We start from the raw sequence: 20,987 nt of genomic DNA, 5'->3' as shown, positions 1-20,987 counted from the left end.
CTGCCCTTTGGAAGCCACTGCAATATTTAAAATGACTGTACCACTACTTCAGTCACAAAGTCCCATCGCACCCCCGGGAGCTTAAGCGTCAAGACCAGTCAAGACAACGGCTCTGGGGTTAGGCCTAGGCCACCTGGCGGCAGCATTTGCCTACAGTTAAGGCCTGGGCTTAACTACCGTAAAGGACTAAAACTCTTTAAATGGGAACCAAATGACAAATCTGGTGTTATCCAAATCACCATCTATCTACACCTCAGTCTAAAAGTGTTTGAGGTGTATATAGAAGGTGATTTGGATAATACTTAAGTATTTTAATTTTCTGGGCTGCCAAACAGTGGCAGAAAGAAGTGACTCAAGTGGCTACAGCACGGTTATAACTAGGTGGGAATAACCTTTATAGGTGCTTACGAGGAAAAAAAAAGATGGATGTGAGGGGAGGGGCGCGAGACGAACTGCAAGCTAGTAAAGAACCATCCTAGCCGGCGTCCGCCATGGTGTGCGGGGGAAGGCAGCCGCCGGAACACAGAGATGCGCTTCCGGGGTGGGGCCTGCCGCCCGCAAGCACGCTCGCCTCCGTTGCGCCTGCGCCCTGGCCTGCCCGGATTCTGTTAACGGTGGTGGCGGCTTGTTGGGATACGCTGAGTGATGGGAGAGCGTGCTCTTTAACTTCGGAGGGAGATGCGCGCTCGTGTTGCCGTCAGGGCCTGCCATAAGGTCTGCAGGTGCCTGTTGTCTGGATTTGGGGGTCGAGTAGATGCGGGGCAGCCGGAGCTGTTGACGGAAAGGAGTAGCCCCCAAGGAGGACACCTGAGGTCGCACGCGGAGCTCGAGGGGAACGGCGAGCACCCAGAAGCCCCCGGGTCTGGAGAGGGAAGCGAGGCGCTGTTAGAGATCTGTCAGAGAAGGCATTTCCTAAGTGGAAGCAAGCAGCAGCTTAGCCGGGATTCTCTTCTGAGTGGGTGCCACCCCGGCTTTGGACCCTTGGGCGTAGAGTTGCGGAAGAACCTCGCCGCAGAATGGTGGACCTCGGTGGTGGTGTTCAGGGAGCAGGTATTCCCGGTGGACGCTCTCCACCACGAACCAGGCCCTTTGCTACCCGGGGACAGTGCCTTCAGGTTAGTTTCTGCAGAAACTCTACGCGAAATCTTGCAAGACAAAGAGCTGAGTAAGGAACAGCTAGTAGCATTTCTTGAGAACGTATTAAAAACTTCTGGGAAACTACGGGAGAACCTTCTTCACGGTATGCTTCACGATTTCATGCTTCAAAACAGGTGTGGGGTGGAAAGGCGAGGCAGTCTTGCTGGATCTTGGGGATTGCAACTGGCCCTTTATTCCCATGCAAAGGAAGTTAGCTAGTTCTCATCTTTTTGAAGTAATCGAGTATATTAACAGTGCTCTACCCTGGAGAAAACTGGTCCTTGGAATCATTGCTGTTCCTTAAAGAATCTGTCCGAAGGACCTGGAAACGCTCTCAATTTCACGGGGCAACTTTTGAACACAGTGCTGTCATTTAGTGCAGTGTAGTCTAAGTGCATAAGGAACTACAAAGACGTTTTGAACTTTTCTTAGATTTATTCCAAGTAGAAATGTTGAAATTATAATTCTGAAACTATTTCATGTGTATCACAGGATAAATCCAGGCCGGGCGCAGTGGCTCACGCCTGTAATCCCAGCATTTTGGAAGGCTGAGCCGGGTGGATCACCTGAGGTCAGGAGTTGGAGACCAGCCTGGCCAACATGGTGAAACCCCATCTCTACTAAAAAGACAAAAATTAGCCGGCTGTGATGGCGAATTAAATAAAAATAAAAATATTTTTATTTTTAGAAGATGCATGCTGCAGTATTGGGAGTGAACAAGCTACTTGGGAAGTTGAGGCAGGAGAATCGCTTGAACCCAGGAGGCAGAGGTTGCAGTGAGCCGAGATCACACCACTGCACTCCAGCTTGGGTGACAAGAGCAAAACTCCGTCTCAAAAAAAAAAAAATAGTTGGGTTAGTTGTTATTAGGAACCAAGATTTTCATTGTAAAAAAAGAGATAATATGTAAAAGAAGGTACGTATAAACTAATGTTAAATATGAATTGGTAAATTAAAATTGAATATGAGTAAATTAAAATCGAATATGGGTCTCACTCTGTCACCTAGACTTGAGTGCAGTAGTGCAGTGGTGTGATCATGGCTCACTGCAGCCTCAACCTCTGAGGCTCAAGTGAACCTCCCACCTCAGCCTCCCAAGTAGCTGGGACTACAGGCGCATGCCACCACACCCAGCTAATTTTTGTGTTTTTCGTAGAGATGAGGTTTTGCCATGTTGTCCAGGCTGGTCTTGAACTCCTGAGCTCAAGCAATCTGCCCGTCTTGGCCTCCCAAAGTGCTGGGATTACAAGTGTGAGCCACACTGCCTAACCTTATGGTTTTTAAAAATATATTTCCTAACTTTCTTCATTGAATGTTCCTAGAAGCAATGTCCCTCCGTAGCAGTGAGCACACCTAGTGCCCAGATCTTGTCTAAGGTGAACCAGTACTGGGAGAAATGGCTGATTCCAGTTCTGGGGTTAGGGGAAGTACAAGGTGAGTTTGAAACACTTTATGGTGCTAAAAAGCAAAGAATTGCTTGAAGACTAATGGGTCATATCAAAAGGTCACAGATGCTGACTTGAGAAGGGTTGTCACTGGCTACGTCTAGGACAAATTGAACATTAAGATACATATTAATGATAATGGATCATAACACATTGATTAAAATCTAAGAGTCCATAGTATTAATCAAAAACAAATAATTGAGCCTAGAGGTCGGGAGTGTGGGGAAGAGGTAGAGAAAGCTTGTGTTTTTACAGAAGCTATGGAATAAATGTAGAAGGAAAGATACATTAGAAAATTCACCATTTCTTAATATTGCAATCCCTGATACAATTGATTCAAGCAACCGTCATCAATGGATTCTAAAATATTGGGTGAAATACTGTTGGGGAGCAGGATATTATTGGGGAGTGGATATTTACTACCTTAACCAAGTAATCAAATTTGGTGTCATCAGTAGTGGAATAACTTGATAACATGTTCCTCCTGTTATTATGCAATAAGATACACACATCTACTATGTAGTATTTTGCTAAAAATGATTAGCAGAAATCATAAGGAAACAATCAGACAAATTCCAAATGTGGGATAATCTGTGACTAAACTGGACTCAAAAGTTAGTGTCATTAATAGCAAAATTAAGGGGGAAAGGAGTCAGGGGAAATGTTCTAGATTCAAAGAGATGAAAGAAACCTACTCAGAATGCCATACATGAATCTTAATTGGAAAGAAACAGAACAGTAAAAGATATTTGGGGTGAAAATTGGAACAAATAAAATATCTGCCATATGTTAGATTATATTGTGGTATTATGGTTTACTTTTTATGGTGGTATAATGGTATATAGGAAATATTTTTATTTTTAGAAGATGCATGCTGCAGTATTTGGGAGTGAACAAGAAAAAAAATGTAGCAAAATATTGATAATTGATGAATCTAGGTAAAGGGTATACAAGTGTTCACTCTATATGGATGTTTATTATTTTTTCAACTTTCTTGTAGATTTGAAAATCTTCGCTGGGCAAGGTGGCTCATGCCTGTAATCCCAACACTTTGGGAGGCTGAGGTGGGCAGATCACGAGGTCAGGAGATGGAGCCCATCCTGGCTAACACGGTGAAACCCCGTCTCTACTAAAAATACAAAAAAAATTAGCTGGGCATGGTGGCGGGCGCCTGTAGTCCCAGCTACTAGGGAGGCTGAGGCAGGAGAATGGCATGAACCCGGAAGGCGGAGGCTGCAATGAGCCGAGACCACACCACTGCACTCCAGCCTGGGCGACAGAGGGAGACTCCATCTCAGAAAAAAAAAAGAAAAGAAAATTTCAAACTAAAAAGTCGGGGCCGGCGCGGTGGCTCAAGCCTGTAATCCCAGCACTTTGGGAGGTCGAGACGGGCGGATCACGAGGTCAGGAGATCGAGACCATCCTGGCTAACCCGGTGAAACCCCGTCTCTACTAAAAAATACAAAAAACTAGCCGGGTGAGGTGGCGGGCGCCTGTAGTCCCAGCTACTCGGGAGGCTGAGGCAGGAGAATGGCGTGAACCCGGGAGGCGGAGCTTGCAGTGAGCTGAGATCCGGCCACTGCACTCCAGCCTGGGCGACAGAGCGAGACTCTGTCTCTGAAAAAAAAAAAAAAGTCGGGGTGAAACTACCTAGAATTAAGTGGTGATCGACAGGGTCTCACTCTGTTACTCAGGCTGGAGCACAGTGGCACCATCCCAGCTCACGGCAACCTTGGCCTCCCAGGCTAAAGTGATCCACCTACCAGCTTTCCGAGTAGCTGGAACTACAAGGCACACACCATCATGCCTGGCTTATTTTTGTATATTTTTAGAGATGAGGTTTTGCTGTGTTGCCCAGTCTGGTCTCAGAACTCCTGAGCTCAAGCAATCTGCCCACCTCGACCTCCCAGAGTGCTGGGATTATAGGCATGAGCCACCGAGCCCGGCCAAGATCTGTCTTTATAGCTCCATGATACTTGTACTGCTGTGTTAACATTATTACTACTATTGATGTATCTATTGACAAAAGTGATTTGGGTTTGTGGACTAGATGTATACAATGATTTATGTTTTGACAGGTGCCTTGGAACACTATGTTAATTGCCTGGATCTGGTAAACAAGAGGCTACCTTATGGCCTTGCTCAGATTGGAGTGTGTTTTCATCCTGTTTTTGACACTAAGCAGATACCAAATGGTGTTAAAAGGTATAAAAAGTGGCAAATAACTTGGCCTTGTATTTAAATAGTCAAAAACCAGTCATTTCCACTTGGGATAGATTATATAATTTTCAGATAAGCTAACTTCGTGATATTTTTTATATCTAAAGAATTGGTGAGAAGACTGAAGCTTCATTAGTATGGTTTACTCCTGCGAGAACTTCAAACCAATGGCTTGATTTCTGGTTACGTCATCGACTCCAATGGTGGAGAAAGGTACTGCAACAATAAACTTTAATAGTTAATAAACTGTCATAATGTATCAGTGGTAATTCTTCTGACATACATGAAATTTTATTTGATGTATGTAGCTATTAATATGTTATACAAATAAAAAACCTCTTTGTAATGGTTTTCTTTTTTTCTTTTTTTTATTTTTTTATTTATTTTTTTTTTTTGAGACGGAGTCTCGCTGTGTCGCCCAGGGTGGAGTGCAGTGGCCGGATCTCAGCTCACTGCAAGCTCTGCCTCCCGGGTTTTTACGCCATTCTCCTGCCTCAGCCTCCCGAGTAGCTGGGACTACAGGCGCCCACCACCTCGCCCAGCTAGTTTTTTGTATTTTTTAGTAGAGACGGGGTTTCACCGGGTTAGCCAGGATGGTCTCGAACTCCTGACCTCGTGATCCGCCCGTCTCGGCCTCCCAAAGTGCTGGGATTACAGGCTTGAGCCACCGCGTCCGGCCACTGTAATGGTTTTCATTGTTCCAGATTACAAAGTTACTTTGGTAAAAACATTTGTTGGACTCAGATGTGTTTGTTGATTAGCCTTTCTGTATAAGGTGAAATTCAAAGCCCTCACCTAGCATTTCTGGCTGATGTAGAGTTTGACTCTTGACCATTGTCACAGCTTCAGCTTTTCCTACCTACCTCCATGAACTTTCCATACTAGTCAAAATGGCTCTGTAATTGATAATCAAGTTTTAGTACTCACTGAAGAAAAGAGTTGAAGTAAGCATTTTTATCTCGCCATGTGTTATGTTACCATTTCCCGACTCAAACATCCCCAAATACCCATTTAAACTGTATGGAATAATCACAAGTCATCAAGAACTTCACAGAAGGGTGAGAATGAGGACTGGACTATCTGTTACTTTCTTCTTTATCCCAGTTTAGTTCATAGTTAACATCCCCTCTTCCTCATTGGCCATAAAAAGGCTGGATAACATCAACAGTTTTTTCTCTGTAGTTCTTTCCTACTAAAAAACAATACTTTAAGCAATATACTCAGTATTTTCACTTTTATTTTTGTTGTCTGTTTTTGTTATTTTTTTTTTCCACAAGTACCAGTCATCTTATATTTGGAGGTTAATTCCCATTAGGATATGAAAGGATTCAGCAACAATCGAGATTGTGTTCCTTATGGAGGGGCTCTGGCCAAGAAGGTTGTTGGGGGAGTACAGAGTGTGTCTTCTTCAGGGTACTTGCGTAGCCACTCGTGCTTGAGCTCATTGTAGGAAAGGCAGTAGATGAAGAGCATGTAGGCTGCCAGCACCGTGGTAAACCCTGAGATGCTCCCCTTCTTCATGTTGATGTACTTGTTGTAGTACCAGTAGTAACCTCTTCGAAACGCTCCAGCAGTGCCACTAGGGCTGAAGTCCCACATCAAGATCCACCTTGGCAGCTCCCCTAGTTTGACCTCCAGAAGTGTCTCGTCCTTCACTGGTACAACTGACGCCATCTTCATTTTTTTAGAGACATAATCTCACTCTTTGGCCCAGGCTGGAGTGCAGTTGCACAGTCACAACTCACTGCAACTTCTTTTATTATTTGTGGAGATGAAGTCTTGCTCTGTTGCCCAGGCTGGTCTTGAAGTCCTAAGCTCAAGTGATCCCCCTGCCTTGGCCTCCCAAAGAGCTGGGATAACAGGCGTGAGCCACTGCGCCCAGCCAGTATTTTCACTTTTTAAAAATTAAATTTCAGCAACCTGTGGTCCCAGCTACTCTGAATCCTAAGGCAGGAGGATTGCTTGAGGCCAGCAGTAGGAGGCAGCAGTGAGCTATGATTGCACCTGTGAATAGCCACTGCACTCTCTAACCTGGGCAACAGAATGAGACACATCTCAAAAAAAAAAAAAAAACTAAATTAGAATATGTTTTAAAATTTGTTTTCAGTACTTGACAGTTTCACACATTTGCTGAATTAAAAAGTATCAATTTAAATTCTTACAGATAATTATGGGAGTAGGGTTAAATTAGCATGTATTTATATGTTAAGACAAACTTAAATTTTCTTTTCCAGTTTGCCATGAGTCCATCTAACTTCAGCAGCAGTGACTGTCAGGATGAAGAAGGCAGGAAAGGAAACAAACTTTACTACAGTTTTCCCTGGGGAAAGGAGCCGATAGAAACCCTGTGGAACCTAGGAGATCAAGAACTTTTACACATGTACCCTGGCAACGTATCTAAATTACATGTATGTTTTACCTCGAGCTCCTATGTATTTTTTACCCAGATTCTCTATAATCATTTCTGAACCATTTGAGAATAAGGTGCAAACATGGTGTTCCATGACCCCTTAATACTTCATTGTGTATTTTTCAGATGCAGAGACACTCACTACATAACTACAATCCAACCATCAAAATCAGGAAATTAACAGTAATCCACTATTGCCACCGAGCCCTACAAATTGCACTGATTATCTCAATAATGGCCTTTGTAGGTCCAAGATCTTATCTTTCATGTAGTTGTCATATGCCTTTACTCTCCTTCAAATGAACAGTTCCTCTTGTCCTGCGTGACCTTGACATTTTTGAAGAGTACAGTCTAGTTAGTCTGTAGAATATGCCTTGACTGGGATCTGTCTGCTGTTTCCACGTGATTTATATATTTTTGTCGGGAGTACTACAGAAGTGGTGCTGCTGTCTTCTCAGTGTGTCATGAGGAGTGTTACTGGTGATGTTAACTTTTATCATTTAGTTAAGATTGTGTCTACCAGATTTCTCCAATGTAAAGTTAATAAATATTTTGTACTTATGAATTAACTAATGGCCAGGCGCGGTGGCTCATGCCTGTAATCCCAGCACTTTGGGAGGCTGAAGTGGGAGGATCACAAGGTCAAGAGATTGAGACCATCCTGGCCAACATGGTGAAACCCCGTCTCTACTGAAAATACAAAAATTAGCTGGGTGTGGTGGCGTGCCCTTATAGTCCCAGCTACTTGGGAGGCTGAGATAGGAGAATCGCTTGAACCCGGGAGGTGGAGGTTGTAGTGAGCCAAGATCGTGCCACTGTACTCCAGCCTGGCGACAGAGTGAGACTCCATCAAAAAAAAAAAAAAAAATTAGTAATTAATTAAGTGTCTTGGGCAGATACTTTAAGATGATGCAGATAATTTCTTTGTCACCAAATTTTGCCTTACTGGTTGCAGCATCCATTGATGATTCTTGCCTAGATCAGTTATTACTGTGAGGTTTGCCAAATGGTGATTTTTTTTTTTTTTTTTTTCTTTAAAGGGTTTTTTTTGAGACAGGATTTCACTCTATCGCTCAGGCTGAAACACAGTGGTGTGGTGATAGCTCACTGCAACCTCAAACTCTTGAGCTCAAGCAATCCTGTCTCAGCCTCCCAAGTAGCTAGGACTACAAGCATGTATCACCGCACCTGACTAATTGTTTAATATTTGTAGAGACGGGGTCTAGCTTTGTTTCCTGGGCTGGTCTCAAACTCCTGGGATGAAGCAATCCTCCTGCCTCAGCCTCCCAAAATGCTTGGATTATAGGAATGAGTCACCATGTTTGGCCATGTCACCAAATTTTGTCTTACTGATTGCAGCATCCCTTGATGATTCTTGCTGAAATCAGTTAGTACTATGATATTTGCCAATGGTGTTTTTTTCCCCTTTCGTTTTTTTTTTTGTTTGTTTGTTTTTGTTTTTTTAAACCAAATTCCATCATTCCTTCTAGATTTACTGGTCAGCAATATACTGTAGAGTAGAGCTTTTCCTTCTCCCCCATTTTTTTTTTATATTGGTGTGGATTCACAGATTACTTTCTCAGTAGGTTACAGTGTGTTACTGTCATTATTTATTTTGATGGTCAAATTGTCCTAGACTTGGCCAGTGTCCTTTTGACATATCTCCATCATTGTCTTGACGAGCACTTCCTTACCTTTTGTAGCAATATATTGTTCCAGGATCATCAGTGAGCCAAGACTGTGCTACTGCACTCCAGCCTGTACAACAGGATGAGACCATGTCTCAACAAAAAAAAGAAAAAATACATAGCAAAAACATAGGAGTTTATATATAATGAGTAGAAAGTAGATTAATTTTTATTTTTTGAGACGGCGTCTCACTCTGTTGCCCAGGCCAGAGTGCAGTGTCGCGATTCCCAGGTTCAAGTGGTTCTTCTGCCTCAGCCTCCTGAGTAGCTGGGACTACAGGCACGCGCCACCACGCCCGGGTAATTTTTGTATGTTTAGTAGAGACAGGGTTTCACCATATTGACCAGGCTGGAGTTTTTAAATATGAATAACTAATGAAAAACTAGAAGGTTTAACTGGTGAACATTTTCCTTTAACTCCACCACCATCACACTTCATTTTGGGGTATTCAGCTCTCAAATGAAACTTATTGGTTAATTATCATAGTTAAAGAACAGCTCAACCTTGTGCCTAGGGATTTAAAGATGATTTTTGTATTGTCACTATTAGTCTCTTATTTTGTTCTTTTTTTTTTCTTTCTTTTGTATGAAGAATGGGGTCTCACTATGTTGCCCAGTCTGGTCTTGAACTCCTGGGCTCAAGCCGTCCTCCTGCCTCTGCCTTTCTAAGTGCTAAGATTACATGTGTAGCCACCAAGCCCAGATTATTTTGTTCTTTTATTGGTATCATTTTCACTAATGAAGAGTTTTCCTATTGCAGAAATTTTTTCTTCCATGACACTGTTCCTTTTCTGTTTCCAAAGTTCACAAAATTATTCATCATTAGTTGACCATGTTATAAAATATTAAGTAGAACTTCTGTCATTTAGTACGCTTTCTTGAAATGTTTCTCAGGCCATTTCTTTCTAAAAATTATTTAATAGAGACGGGGTCTCACTGTGTTGCTCAGGCTGGTCTTGAACTCCTGGGCTCAAGCGATCCTCCTGCTTCAGCCTCCCAAAGTGCTGAGATTATAGGCGTGAACCACTGCACCCAGCCTCTTAGGCCGTTTTGTATATGTTTTTAGTTGATTTTATAGTTAATGTCCAAATATATTTTTTAGAGAACAGTGAAGCAGACCAATAAAGGCTGAACAACAGTTAGGATAGAAAATAATTTGTTCTGGATGGTGTGAGAAATCAGATATTGGTAGAAGAGTTGCCACCAGATATCCTGACATTGTTGGATATCCAATTTTCAAAAAATTAGAAAACATTAAACAGTTTTTTGTTTGTTTGTTTTAAATAGAGATGGGATCTTGCCATGTTGCCCAGGCTGGTCTCAAACTCCTGGGCTCAAGTGATCCTCCTGCCCTGGCCTCCCAGAGTGCTGGGATTATAGGAGTGAGTCACTGTGCCCAGCCTAAAGCATTCTTCATACTTAAAGATTCAGATTTAGATTTTGTTTGATTCATATCACACCACAGAATCTGTCAATACTTGAGTTTGTCCTTTTTTTTTTTTTTTTTTTTTGAGATGGAGTCTCACTCTGTCACTCAGGCTGGAGTATAGTGGCACAATATCTGCTCACTGCAACCTTTACCTCCTGGGTTCAAGTGATTCTCATGCCTCAGCCTGCCGAGTAGCTGGGACTACAAGCATGCACCACCACGCCCAGCTAATTTTTGTCTTTTTAGTAGAGATAGGGTTTCACCATGTTGGCCAGGCTGGTCTCGAACTCCTGAACTCAAGTGATTCGTCCACCGTGGCCTCCCAAAGTGCTGGGATTACAGACATGAGCCACTGCTCCCAGCCCAGTTTATCTTATTAACTATCAGTTCTGTAACTGTGTGAAATATAACTGGTAGAATAGAGTGCCAGGTATCAGAAAGTTTATTGCCTTTGAGGGCAAATTCTTGTGAATCTTTAAAGTATCATATGCAATTCAAATAGGTTTAAAATGTCAGTATATATATGTATTAATGAAGACTGGCTGATCATGAATAATTAACAGAAGCTGAGGATTTAAATTTGTGGGCTTTTCTCTTTTTCTTTTCTTTTCTTTTTTTTTTTTTTTTTTTTGTTCTGTGACTCTAGCCAAAGGTGGTTATTTAAGTATTTTTAAAAATTACATGAATATCCAGGTGAATAATGATTTACAAAAAAAGAAAGATGAAAGTGCAACTGTTTTTATCCAAAACTTAAAAAATTTCTAGGATTGAAATTTTTAAGAAATTTGAAATGATTCCTCTTTAATTTAGAGAAGTAAGTCTGTTTATCAATACTTAATTCATATCATGTACTATGATGTTTATTTTCATAATTATGGCTTTAATGCAAAAAGTAAGTTTTTAAAAGATTTTTTTTTATGAAAATAACTTTACATTTCAGAAAATTATACTCCAAATCCCTTTCCCTAAAGCACACCATTTTTTTCCCTAAGGCCTCTTCTGAACTTTATGAATAATCAGGGAACAATTTTTACTTGTAGTGTTACCTTTCTAGGCCGGGCACAGTGGTTCACGCCTGTAATCCCAGCACTTTGGGAGGCTGAGGTGGGTGGATCACCTGAGCTGAGGAGTTTGAGAATAACCTGGCCAATATGGTGAAACCCTGTCTCTACTAAAAATAGAAAAAAAATTAGCCGGACATGGTGGTTTGCGCCTGTAGTCCTAGCTACTCAGGAGACTGAGGCAAGAGAATCACTTGAAACCGGGTGGCGGAGGTTGGCAGTGAGGTGAGATCACGCCATTGCACTCCAGCCTGGGTGACAGAGCGAGACTCCGGCTGTATTTAAAAAAAAAAAAAAAAAAAAAGGGTTACCTTTCTGAATACTAACTCTTACCTCAGAAGCATTAAATAAATAGTCTGTAGGGCTGTTGAAAAAATTGATGCCTAGGTCCCACTTCAGTTGAGTTCGTTCAGAATCTCTGGGATAGAGCCCAACCAAGCACCATAGTTTTAAAATTCACATTTGGGCCTCGCTGATGAAACACTGGACTCACTGAGAGCAGAGAATGCATCTTTATCATCTTCTTGGGCCCAGTGCCTACCACGGGCCTGGTACAGAGTGGGTGCTTTGTAAAATGAAACTTTACTTTTGTATTCCGATTGTGTAAGTCTAAAATATGTACTCGGGAGGCTGAGGCAGGAGAATCACTTGAACCTGGGAGGTGGACGTTGCAGTGAGCTGAGATTGCACCACTGCACTCCAGCCTGGCCAGGCAACAGAGTGAGACTCCGTCTCAGGGAAAAAAAAAAAAAAAAAAAAGTTCTGTGAAATGATTCTTTATTTTTCTTCTGTTTTTCTGTGAAGGGCCGAGATGGACGAAAAAATGTGGTTCCTTGTGTGCTGTCTGTAAATGGGGATCTAGACCGAGGCATGCTGGCCTACCTCTATGATGCTCTCCAGCTGACGGAGAACTCCTTTACAAGAAAGAAAAATCTTCATAGAAAGGTGCTGTTGATGTTTTAGAGATAGGCTTGGGAAACTAAAAATATGGGTGGTTGTTGTTTTTTTCTTAATGTTAGTGTGCTTGGTTTCTAACATAAACTGTGAATAATAAATTTAGTGCATGTAGTCTAAGTATTTTTTAGTTTTTTTAGAATCTGGCCACAGGAATAAGAATCAGGTTCTCACAGAATAGAACAAGGCATCCCTAATAAGTATTCCCAAAGGCATTTCTGTTTAATTGTGAACAGACAGCTGTCTCTGTGACTCCTAGCCCCTGAACCTTTCCATTGGTGGCTTCCATTTGTATCAGAAGCTGAAGCATTGGTACATAGGAGGAAGAAAGACCCGGATCAGGGACACCAGTGCTGTTGACCTCTCTGCCCCCGGGTATCTGGCTTCTGGTCTCGTGCCACATGGCTGGTCGCTGGATCAGAGGAGCTAGATGTGGGCCTGGAAAGGCTGATTTTAGTGCATGAACATGCACTTGGAGCATTTTTATGGATCAAAGAAAATTGAGAGGAGAAGTTGAAGTTACAGGAGAGAAAATAAATGACTAATGGGGCAAGATGAAGGAAACAGGAGGAGGGGTCAGGATGGGATCAAGAGCCCAAGTAGAGGAATGTGTCTTGAAAAGGAGTTATTTGAAACAGCAGGGAAGAAAAAAAGGATAGTGAGATAATAAAAAGGCTACTGGGCTTTTTGGCCTTTGAAGGACATTTTACTGATACCCTCTATTTTCTCAGGGATTTAGGAGGCACTATTAGTTTAAAGGTGGAAGAGTGTGGGGGTTTAAATGGCACGAGTGGGGAATAGTCATATACCCTTTGAAGATAAAAGGAAGCTGCCCCAAATCAAAAGTTTTAACAAGTAATGTTGAGTTTGAGTGTTCAGCTGGGATTGGAAACCATGAGTTTGTAGGAAACCACTCTGCTTAGTTAAGTAATTTATACAGTGTTCATTTAGCCTGCTATAGCCATGGAGAAGTCTGATTATAGAAATTGTTCTGGGGGATGGGTATGTAGCTAATAAAGAAAGGAATCCTTTATTTTTCTTATACTCCACTTCCAAACCGTCAGCAAATCCTGTTTGACTCTAACTTCAAAACATATCCTGAGTCTGACCACTTCCTAGCCTGTCCCCTGCTACCACCCTGCTATAAGCCACCGCCACCCCTCCTCTCCCGATAGAGTGGCTCTGTTCAAAGGTGCATGTTGTGTTGCTCCTCTGCTCAGAGCCCTCCGGGAAAGCTTCTCATCTCACTCAGGAAAAACCGAAGCCCTCTTTTTGATCCGCTATTCTCCACCTCACTCAGTCTGCTCCAACAGCACTGACCTTGCTATTTCTAGAACATGCCAGCCAGAGATGCTGCCAGCTCAGAGCCCTGTCATTTGTATTCCCCATTGCCTAGAGTGCTCTTTCTCCATCATCCACGTCTTGTCCCCCCATCTCCTTTCAAGTGTCCTCTCAAGTGTCACCATAGGAAAAGGACCTTCTCTGACCACCTTAAAGTTGCTGAAAACCTCCCCCAGCCTGCCCCTTGCCAGCATGTTCCATCTTCTTCCTTTTTTAGCACCTACCACCTTCACATATATTATTTACTTCTTTTTATTGTCTGTTTCTCCCTGCCATGAGAGACAGAGATTTTTGCCCCTAGCACCTGGAACTGTTCCTGGTATCAGAGGCATTAAAATGTTTGTTGGATGAATTAATGAATGAGAAGAGCAGGCTGGGCTGAATGGCTCACGCCTGTAATCCCAGCACTTTGGGAAGCCAAGGTGGGTGGATCATTCAGGTCAGGAGTTGGAGACCAGTCTGTCTGGGCAACATGGCAAAACTTTGTCTCTACAAAAAAAAATACTAAAAACTAGCTGGGCATGGTGGTGTGCACCTGTAGTCCCTGCTACTTAGGAGGCTGAAGTGGGAGGACAGCTTGAGCCCAGAGACGGGGGTTGCAGTGAGGCAGTGAGTGGAGCATTCTAGCCTGGGCAACAGAGCCAGACCCTGTCTGGAAAAAAAAAAATTAATTTTTTAATTGAAAAAAATATATATAAAAAGAGAGGAACAGTAGGTTTTGACAAGAGAGAGAAAGTTGAAATGCTAACCCACGTGGCCCTGGCTGGTAGGGTCCAAAGTGATGCTTGGAAGAAGCATTTTGACTGAGGGAGTTGTCAGAAAATGGGAGGGTCTCAAGTTAATTTCTTTGTGGTTTTTTTTGTTTTTTGTTTTTTTTTGTTTTTTGTTTTTTGTTTTTTGTTTTTTGTTTTTGAGACAGGATCTCACTCTGTCCCCCAGACTGGAATGCAGTGGCACGATCTTGGACTCACTGCAACCTTGACCTCCCAGGTCAAGCATTCTTCCCACCTTAGCCACCTGAGTTGCTGGGACTACTGGTGTGTGCCACACCCAGATAATTTTTTTTTGTTTTTTTGGTAGAGAGAAGCTTTCACCGTGTTGCCCAGGCTGGTCTCGAACTCCTGAGCTCAAGAAATGCACCTGCCTCAGCCTCCCAAAGTGTGGCGTTACAGGCATGCACCACCATGCCTGGCCAATTTAATTTCTTTCTGTCAAACATCTAAGTGGAGAGATCTGGAGGGCAGCTGAGTGTGTTATTACATGGTGTTTTTATGACCTCAGCTGAGTGTGTTATTACATGGTGTTTTTATGACCTCAGCTAACTTCTGTTTTCACACACAAAATTGTAACTGTTAAGAAACTGTGTTTGTTAATACTTGTGTTATATTTAAACTTTTGTTATATTTAAACAAACTATGCTTTTTCCCCCTTTCCTGTCTTCTCCTTCCCCCATTTAATTGCCTTAGGTACTTAAACTTCACCCTTGTTTAGCCCCTATTAAGGTTGCTTTGGATGTAGGAAGAGGCCCCACATTGGAACTAAGACAGGTGAGTTAAATGAGTTTAAATGTCATGATTTTAATTACAGGTTGAGTATTAACCAAAACACTTTGGACCAGGACCGTTTTGGATCTCGGATTTTTTTGGTATATTTGCATCTCTAATCCAAAAATCCAAAATCTTAAATGTTCTGATGAGCATTTCCTTTGAACTCAAGGTTTCAGGTTTTGGAGCATTTTGGATTTTGGGTTTTCTGATTAGGGATGCTCAACCTAACCATTACTCTAAACTTGATAGCTTGCCATTTAAAATTTTATTTTGATTCATTTGCTTTTTAAAATGTTTTAGGCCGCGTGCAGTGGCTTACGCCTGTAATCCCAGCACCTGGGGAGGCCAAAGCGGGCGGATCACGAGGTCAGGAGATGGAGACCATCCTGGCCAAGGTGGTGAAACCCCATCTACTAAAAATACAAAAATTAGCTGGGTGTAGTGGCGCTCACCTGTAATCCCAGCTACTCAGGAGGCTAAGGCAGGAGAATCACTTGAACCCGGGTGGCAGAGGATGCAGTAAGCTGAGATCACACCACTGCTCTCCAGCCTGGGCAACAGACTCCGTCTCAAAAAAAAAAAAAAAAAGTTTTAATTTGCCTGGCCAACATGGCAAAACCTGGTCTCTACTAAAAATACAAAAATTAGCTGGGCATAGTGGTGTGTGCCTGTAATTCCAGCTATTCAGGAGGCTGAGGCACAAGAATCACTTGAACCCGGGAGGTGGAGGTTGCAGTGAGCTGAGATCGCACCACTGCACGCCAGCCTGGGTGACAGAGCAAGACCCTGTTTCAGGGAAAAAAACAAAAAACCGGCCGGGCGCGGTGGCTCAAGCCTGTAATCCCAGCACTTTGGGAGGCCGAGACGGGCGAATCACGAGGTCAGGAGATCGAGACCATCCTGGTTAACACGGTGAAACCTCGTCTCTACTAAAAATACAAAAAACTAGCCGGGCGAGGTGGCGGGCGCCTGTAGTCCCAGCTACTCGGGAGACTGAGGCAGGAGAATGGCGTAAACCTGGGAGGCGGAGCTTGCAGTGAGCTGAGATCCGGCCACTGTACTCCAACCTGGGCGGCAGAGCGAGACTCCATCTCAAAAAAAAAAAAAAAAAAAAAAAAAAACCTTTAATTAAATAATGAACTGTGGGTAAGTACTGTGATTATATATAATTTTGAAGTGTGTTAAAGAAGCTGAATATAATTCAGTGGGTTTGCTGTTCATGTCCATAGTTTCATTTTTTTAGTGCGTGAGTAGACATAGTAATTAAAATATTTGTACAGGTGTTAGTGAATTATTTCTTTCCTCTTTGAACTTTTTTTTTTTTGAGACAGAGTCTCGCTCTGTCACCCAGGCTGGAGTGCAGTGGCACGATCTCGGCTCACTGCAAACTCTGCCTCCCAGGTTCAAGCAATTCTCCTGCCTTAGCCTCCCTAGTAGATAGGATTACAGGTGACCACACCTGGCTGATTTTTTAGTATTTTTAGTAGAGACAGGGTTTCATCATGTTGGCCAGGCTGGTCTCTAACTCCTGACTTCAAGTGATCCACCCACCTCGGCCTCCCAACGTGCTGGGATTACAGGCGTGAGCCACCATGCCTAGCCTTTCCCCTTTGAACTTAACACTTTTGATAACTGACTATATTCAAACATTCTAGATATATAATTTGATTTTTCTAATTTGTTCTGATGATTAAATACTCTTAAGAAAAGCCATGGGGGATGGCTTTCATTTCGTTCCACAGACTTCTTCAGCAGTCATCATTTCTGTCTGGGTAATTGAGACCCAGTCCAGACGTGAACGTGGACACTAAAACGATTTAAAGACTTTGAGAGTCCCTCAGCTTTCTGACCCTGGCTTCTGTGGAGAGGTCTGGGAAGATGGGAGATAGTGAACTCAAAGAAGATACTGGCTTATGTCCCACATTTTCTCCCAGGGTATGGCAGCCTCCCTAATACACTTACAGCTAGGAAACTCCTAGGGTGATGTAGCTCAGTCACCATTTAGTAATGTCTGGAGAGATTTGTGGTTGTCCTAAGAGTGGGAGGGTGCTGCGGGCCTCTCTTGGAGGCCAGGAATGCTGCTAAACACCCTGGGTCAGCAGTGCCAGGGTAAGGAACCCTGCTCTGGACTGTTGGTGCTAGACTGTTAAGGGGGTTTTAAATTATGCTTTGTTTTGCTCCCCTATTGCTTGTTAAGAAAACAGTAAAGTTTACTATGTCATTTATTCATCATTACTTCTGTATTTCCAGTCAAGCTTTTGTCTCCAGCATTCATGTGAAATTGGTTGATCAGTCTCGAGACATTTTCCATGGTTGGCTTCTGGAGTACTCCTCTCCTTTTCCTCATCCTTTTTCTTTCCTGGCTCTTCTTCCTCTTCCTGACTTGATGGTATAACCTAGGGCTCAGGTCTTACCTCTCAGATGAGGGCTCTGAGTTCATACAGCCCTTTGCATCTCCTGGTTTTTTTTCTGACAGAATCTGTTTTGATTTTGTGTTTTGAATGATGATAATAAAAATTCTTATTTGGCATACAGATTTCTCAGAAGATTGGCATTTAGTACTCAGCTTTGCAATGCTTACTTCATTTTCAGAAGTATACAGTTTATGAAGTATATGATATGGAAGGTTATAAACATTAACATCACATAAAGAAACATACCCATTTTAGAGATTGAAGAGGGTGATCTGTGGCTTCACAAAAATAGGATAATCACTCTACCTACCATTATTTCTTTCATATTTGAAGTTTTTCTATTTCTTTCTAGGTTTGTCAAGGGCTGTTTAATGAGTTACTAGAAAATGGAATTTCTGTGTGGCCTGGTTATTTGGAAACTATGCAGTCCTCATTGGAACAACTTTATTCAAAGTAAGAATTGTATTATCATTAAAGAGTGTATTTCTTCAACAGTTTTTGATTATGTTTCTTTATGAATTACAGAAACAAATCTCTTCTAAATTTATATATAAAATATAATTTTAAATTATTCCTCACTTCCCTTTTTACAGAACTATGTATACTTAGTTCATTGCTACAGCAGGGAACAGGATTCAGCAAAGTGTGTTTGAGCACATGCCATGTGCAGTTCCAAGACTTAATGGCATGAAGTTTGTATACCTCAGCTTATCCACTTATGGATGAAAGTATGTATGTAGACAGCATGTGTTGAATCAAGACTAAAGGAATATGAGTGGAATGCCTGTCTTTGCTGGCATTGTGGTCCATTCTGAGACTGAGTGGAAAGGAATTCTATTCTGGAGGGATAGTCTATTCTAGTCTTCTAAGGGATTGGCACCTCTGTTCACCCAATTGCTCAAGACAGAGAAACTGGCTGTCATCCTTAACTCCTCCCTCTTCCTTATACTCTATATCTAGTCCATCACCAAATGCTGTAAGCTTGCCTTCTAAATGTATCTCAAATCCATCTCTGTCTTCGCTGCCACTACCCAAGCTAGAGTCAACAATATCTCTTGCCTGGATTATTGAAATCATCTCCTAATTGAGCTCTCTGTGTCTAGTCTCACCCCATGCTATCTCATTAATTGTTGTTTTTAAATAATCCATTCTTGTTATATTTTTAAAACTTTTTGCGTTGAATGTGTATCTTTTGGGTGAAAAGTTGTGAAGCATGGTGTTTTGATCTTAAGTTCTCTGAAAATTTGTTAAAATACACCTTCCAGGCCAGGCGTAGTGGCTCACACCTGTAATCCCAGCACTTTGGGAGGTCGAGGTGGGCGGATCACCTGAGGTCAGGAGTTCAAGACCAACCTGGCCAACATAGCGAAACACCGTCTCTACTAAAAATACAAAAAATTACCCAACGATGGTGGCTTGTGCCTGTAGTCCTAGCTACTTGGGAGGCTGAGGCAGGAGAATTGCTTGAACCCAGGAGGCAGAGGTTGCAGTGAGCTGAGATCAAGCCACTGCACTCCATCCTGTGCAACAGAGCAAGACTCCTTCTCAAAAAAAAAAAAAAAAAAATACACCTTTCAGATGATGTCCAAAGAAAAGATGATTATAGATGCTCTATAATTAGAGCATCTAATGGTTTTATTATGTATAAAATGAAGGGGCAGCACTTGAACTTTCTTGTCCTCTCAGGTTCTAAAATCTTATACTTTGAGCCATGTGGACATTATCAAGTTGCAGTTGTTCTTTATATGGTAAAGGTTTTATTGTCCGAGGATATTTTTATGAAAATATTATTAAGCACCTACTATATTTTATGCACTTTGATATAGTAGTGAACAAGATAGAAAAATTTACTATTCTTTTTTTTTTTTTTTTTTTTAGACAGAGTCTCACACTGTCTCCCGGGCTGGAGTGCAATGGTGTGATCTCGGCTCACTGCAACCTCTGCCTCCCGGGTTCAAGCGATTCTCCTGCCTCAGCCTCCCTAGTAGCTGAGATTACAGGCACCCCATGCCCAGCTAATTTTTTGTAGTTTTAATAGAGATGGGGTTTCACTATGTTGGCCAGGCTGGTCTCGAACTCCTGACCTCGTGATCCGCCCACCTCGGCCTCCCAAAGTGCTGAGATTACAGGCATGAGCCACCACGCCTGGCCATACTATTCTTGTTAAGCTTATGTTCTAGGAGGACAAAATAGACAATAAACAAACAGAAATAAAAAGTTTCTGATGAAGTCCTACAAAAGAAATAAACAGTAATGAGATAGTGTGACTTGGTAAGCATACAGAAGGTCAGCCGTGCGTCTGTCTGTTTGGTTATTACTGAACTAGAAGCTATAAGCTAGCATACTCAGTAATAAATGAAACATGATTTTGGTATAATTTGTTATACCAAATTGCATCTTTATTATAATATTGTTTATTGTAAGAGACTTCCGTCTAAAATAATTGTTCGGCCGGGCGCGGTGGCTCAAGCCTGTAATCCCAGCACTTTGGGAGGCCGAGACGGGCGGATCACGAGGTCAGGAGATCGAGACCATCCTGGCTAACACGGTGAAACCCCGTCTCTACTAAAAAATACAAAAAACTAGCCGGGCGAGGTGGCGGGCGCCTGTAGTCCCAGCTACTCGGGAGGCTGAGGCAGGAGAATGGTCTAAACCCGGGAGGCGGAGCTTGCAGTGAGCTGAGATCCGGCCACTGCACCCCAGCCTGGGCGACAGAGCAAGACTCTGTCTCAAAAAAAAAAAAAATAATAATAATAATTGTTCTAGGATTGCGTCCAAGAACCAAAAGGTGGAGATTATGAGGTTCATCTGTGTTATCACCCCAAATGCCCAAATGATGTGTTGAGGTACCAGTGTTTATTCTCAGATTTGATTTTATTTTATGACTTTTCAGCTCTAGCAATAAGTTAGAAACTGTCTGAAAATTTTACTTTAAATACGATTCAGAACTTTACAAATGTTGGGTTTTTTTGATCACCCTCAAGCCCTGACTGAGTTTGTGACTCTTGAGAGTGCATGGACACTGGCATGACAGCTGGCAACGTGGAGGAATTTATCATTTACATTTGTGCTCATGTGTCTGTTTAACTACTTTGTTCTTAGGTATGATGAAATGAGTATCCTCTTCACAGTTTTGATCACTGAAACTACTTTGGAGAATGGATTAATACATCTGAGAAGCAGAGACACGACAATAAAGGAAATGATGCATATATCCAAATTAAAAGACTTTTTGATTAAGTATATATCATCAGCTAAGAATGTATAGATTTTTATATTTGTATAATAAATATTCTTCTTTCCTAATTTGGTTGTCTTATGTTCACTCAGATTCATTTCTA

The 20,987-nt window shown here is 42.1% G+C and overlaps 2 protein-coding genes and 1 pseudogene across 2 annotated transcripts in view; 1 reads left to right on the top strand and 2 right to left on the bottom strand.

Annotated features, from left to right (window-relative positions):
* Nucleotides 1-20,987, bottom strand: part of LOC105469004 (mast cell immunoglobulin like receptor 1) — a 54,879-nt gene that overhangs the window by 445 nt on the left and 33,447 nt on the right. The gene's annotated exons all lie outside the window — the stretch shown is intronic.
* Nucleotides 563-20,968, top strand: LOC105469003 (DNA polymerase gamma 2, accessory subunit). Its single transcript, XM_011719521.2, has 8 exons — nucleotides 563-1,240; nucleotides 4,661-4,787; nucleotides 4,910-5,015; nucleotides 7,037-7,210; nucleotides 12,195-12,335; nucleotides 15,152-15,232; nucleotides 17,999-18,099; nucleotides 20,749-20,968. Exons 1-8 carry the CDS (start codon nucleotides 679-681, stop codon nucleotides 20,912-20,914), a joined length of 1,458 nt encoding a protein of 485 aa, XP_011717823.2. The 5' UTR covers nucleotides 563-678; the 3' UTR covers nucleotides 20,915-20,968.
* Nucleotides 5,538-6,874, bottom strand: LOC105469002 (ATP synthase subunit f, mitochondrial pseudogene; annotated as a pseudogene).

The sequence above is a fragment of the Macaca nemestrina genome, chromosome 17, assembly GCF_043159975.1.
Source record: "Macaca nemestrina isolate mMacNem1 chromosome 17, mMacNem.hap1, whole genome shotgun sequence".
NCBI classification, from domain to species: Eukaryota; Metazoa; Chordata; class Mammalia; order Primates; family Cercopithecidae; genus Macaca; species Macaca nemestrina.
This window is presented reverse-complemented; position numbering and strand designations above follow the sequence as displayed.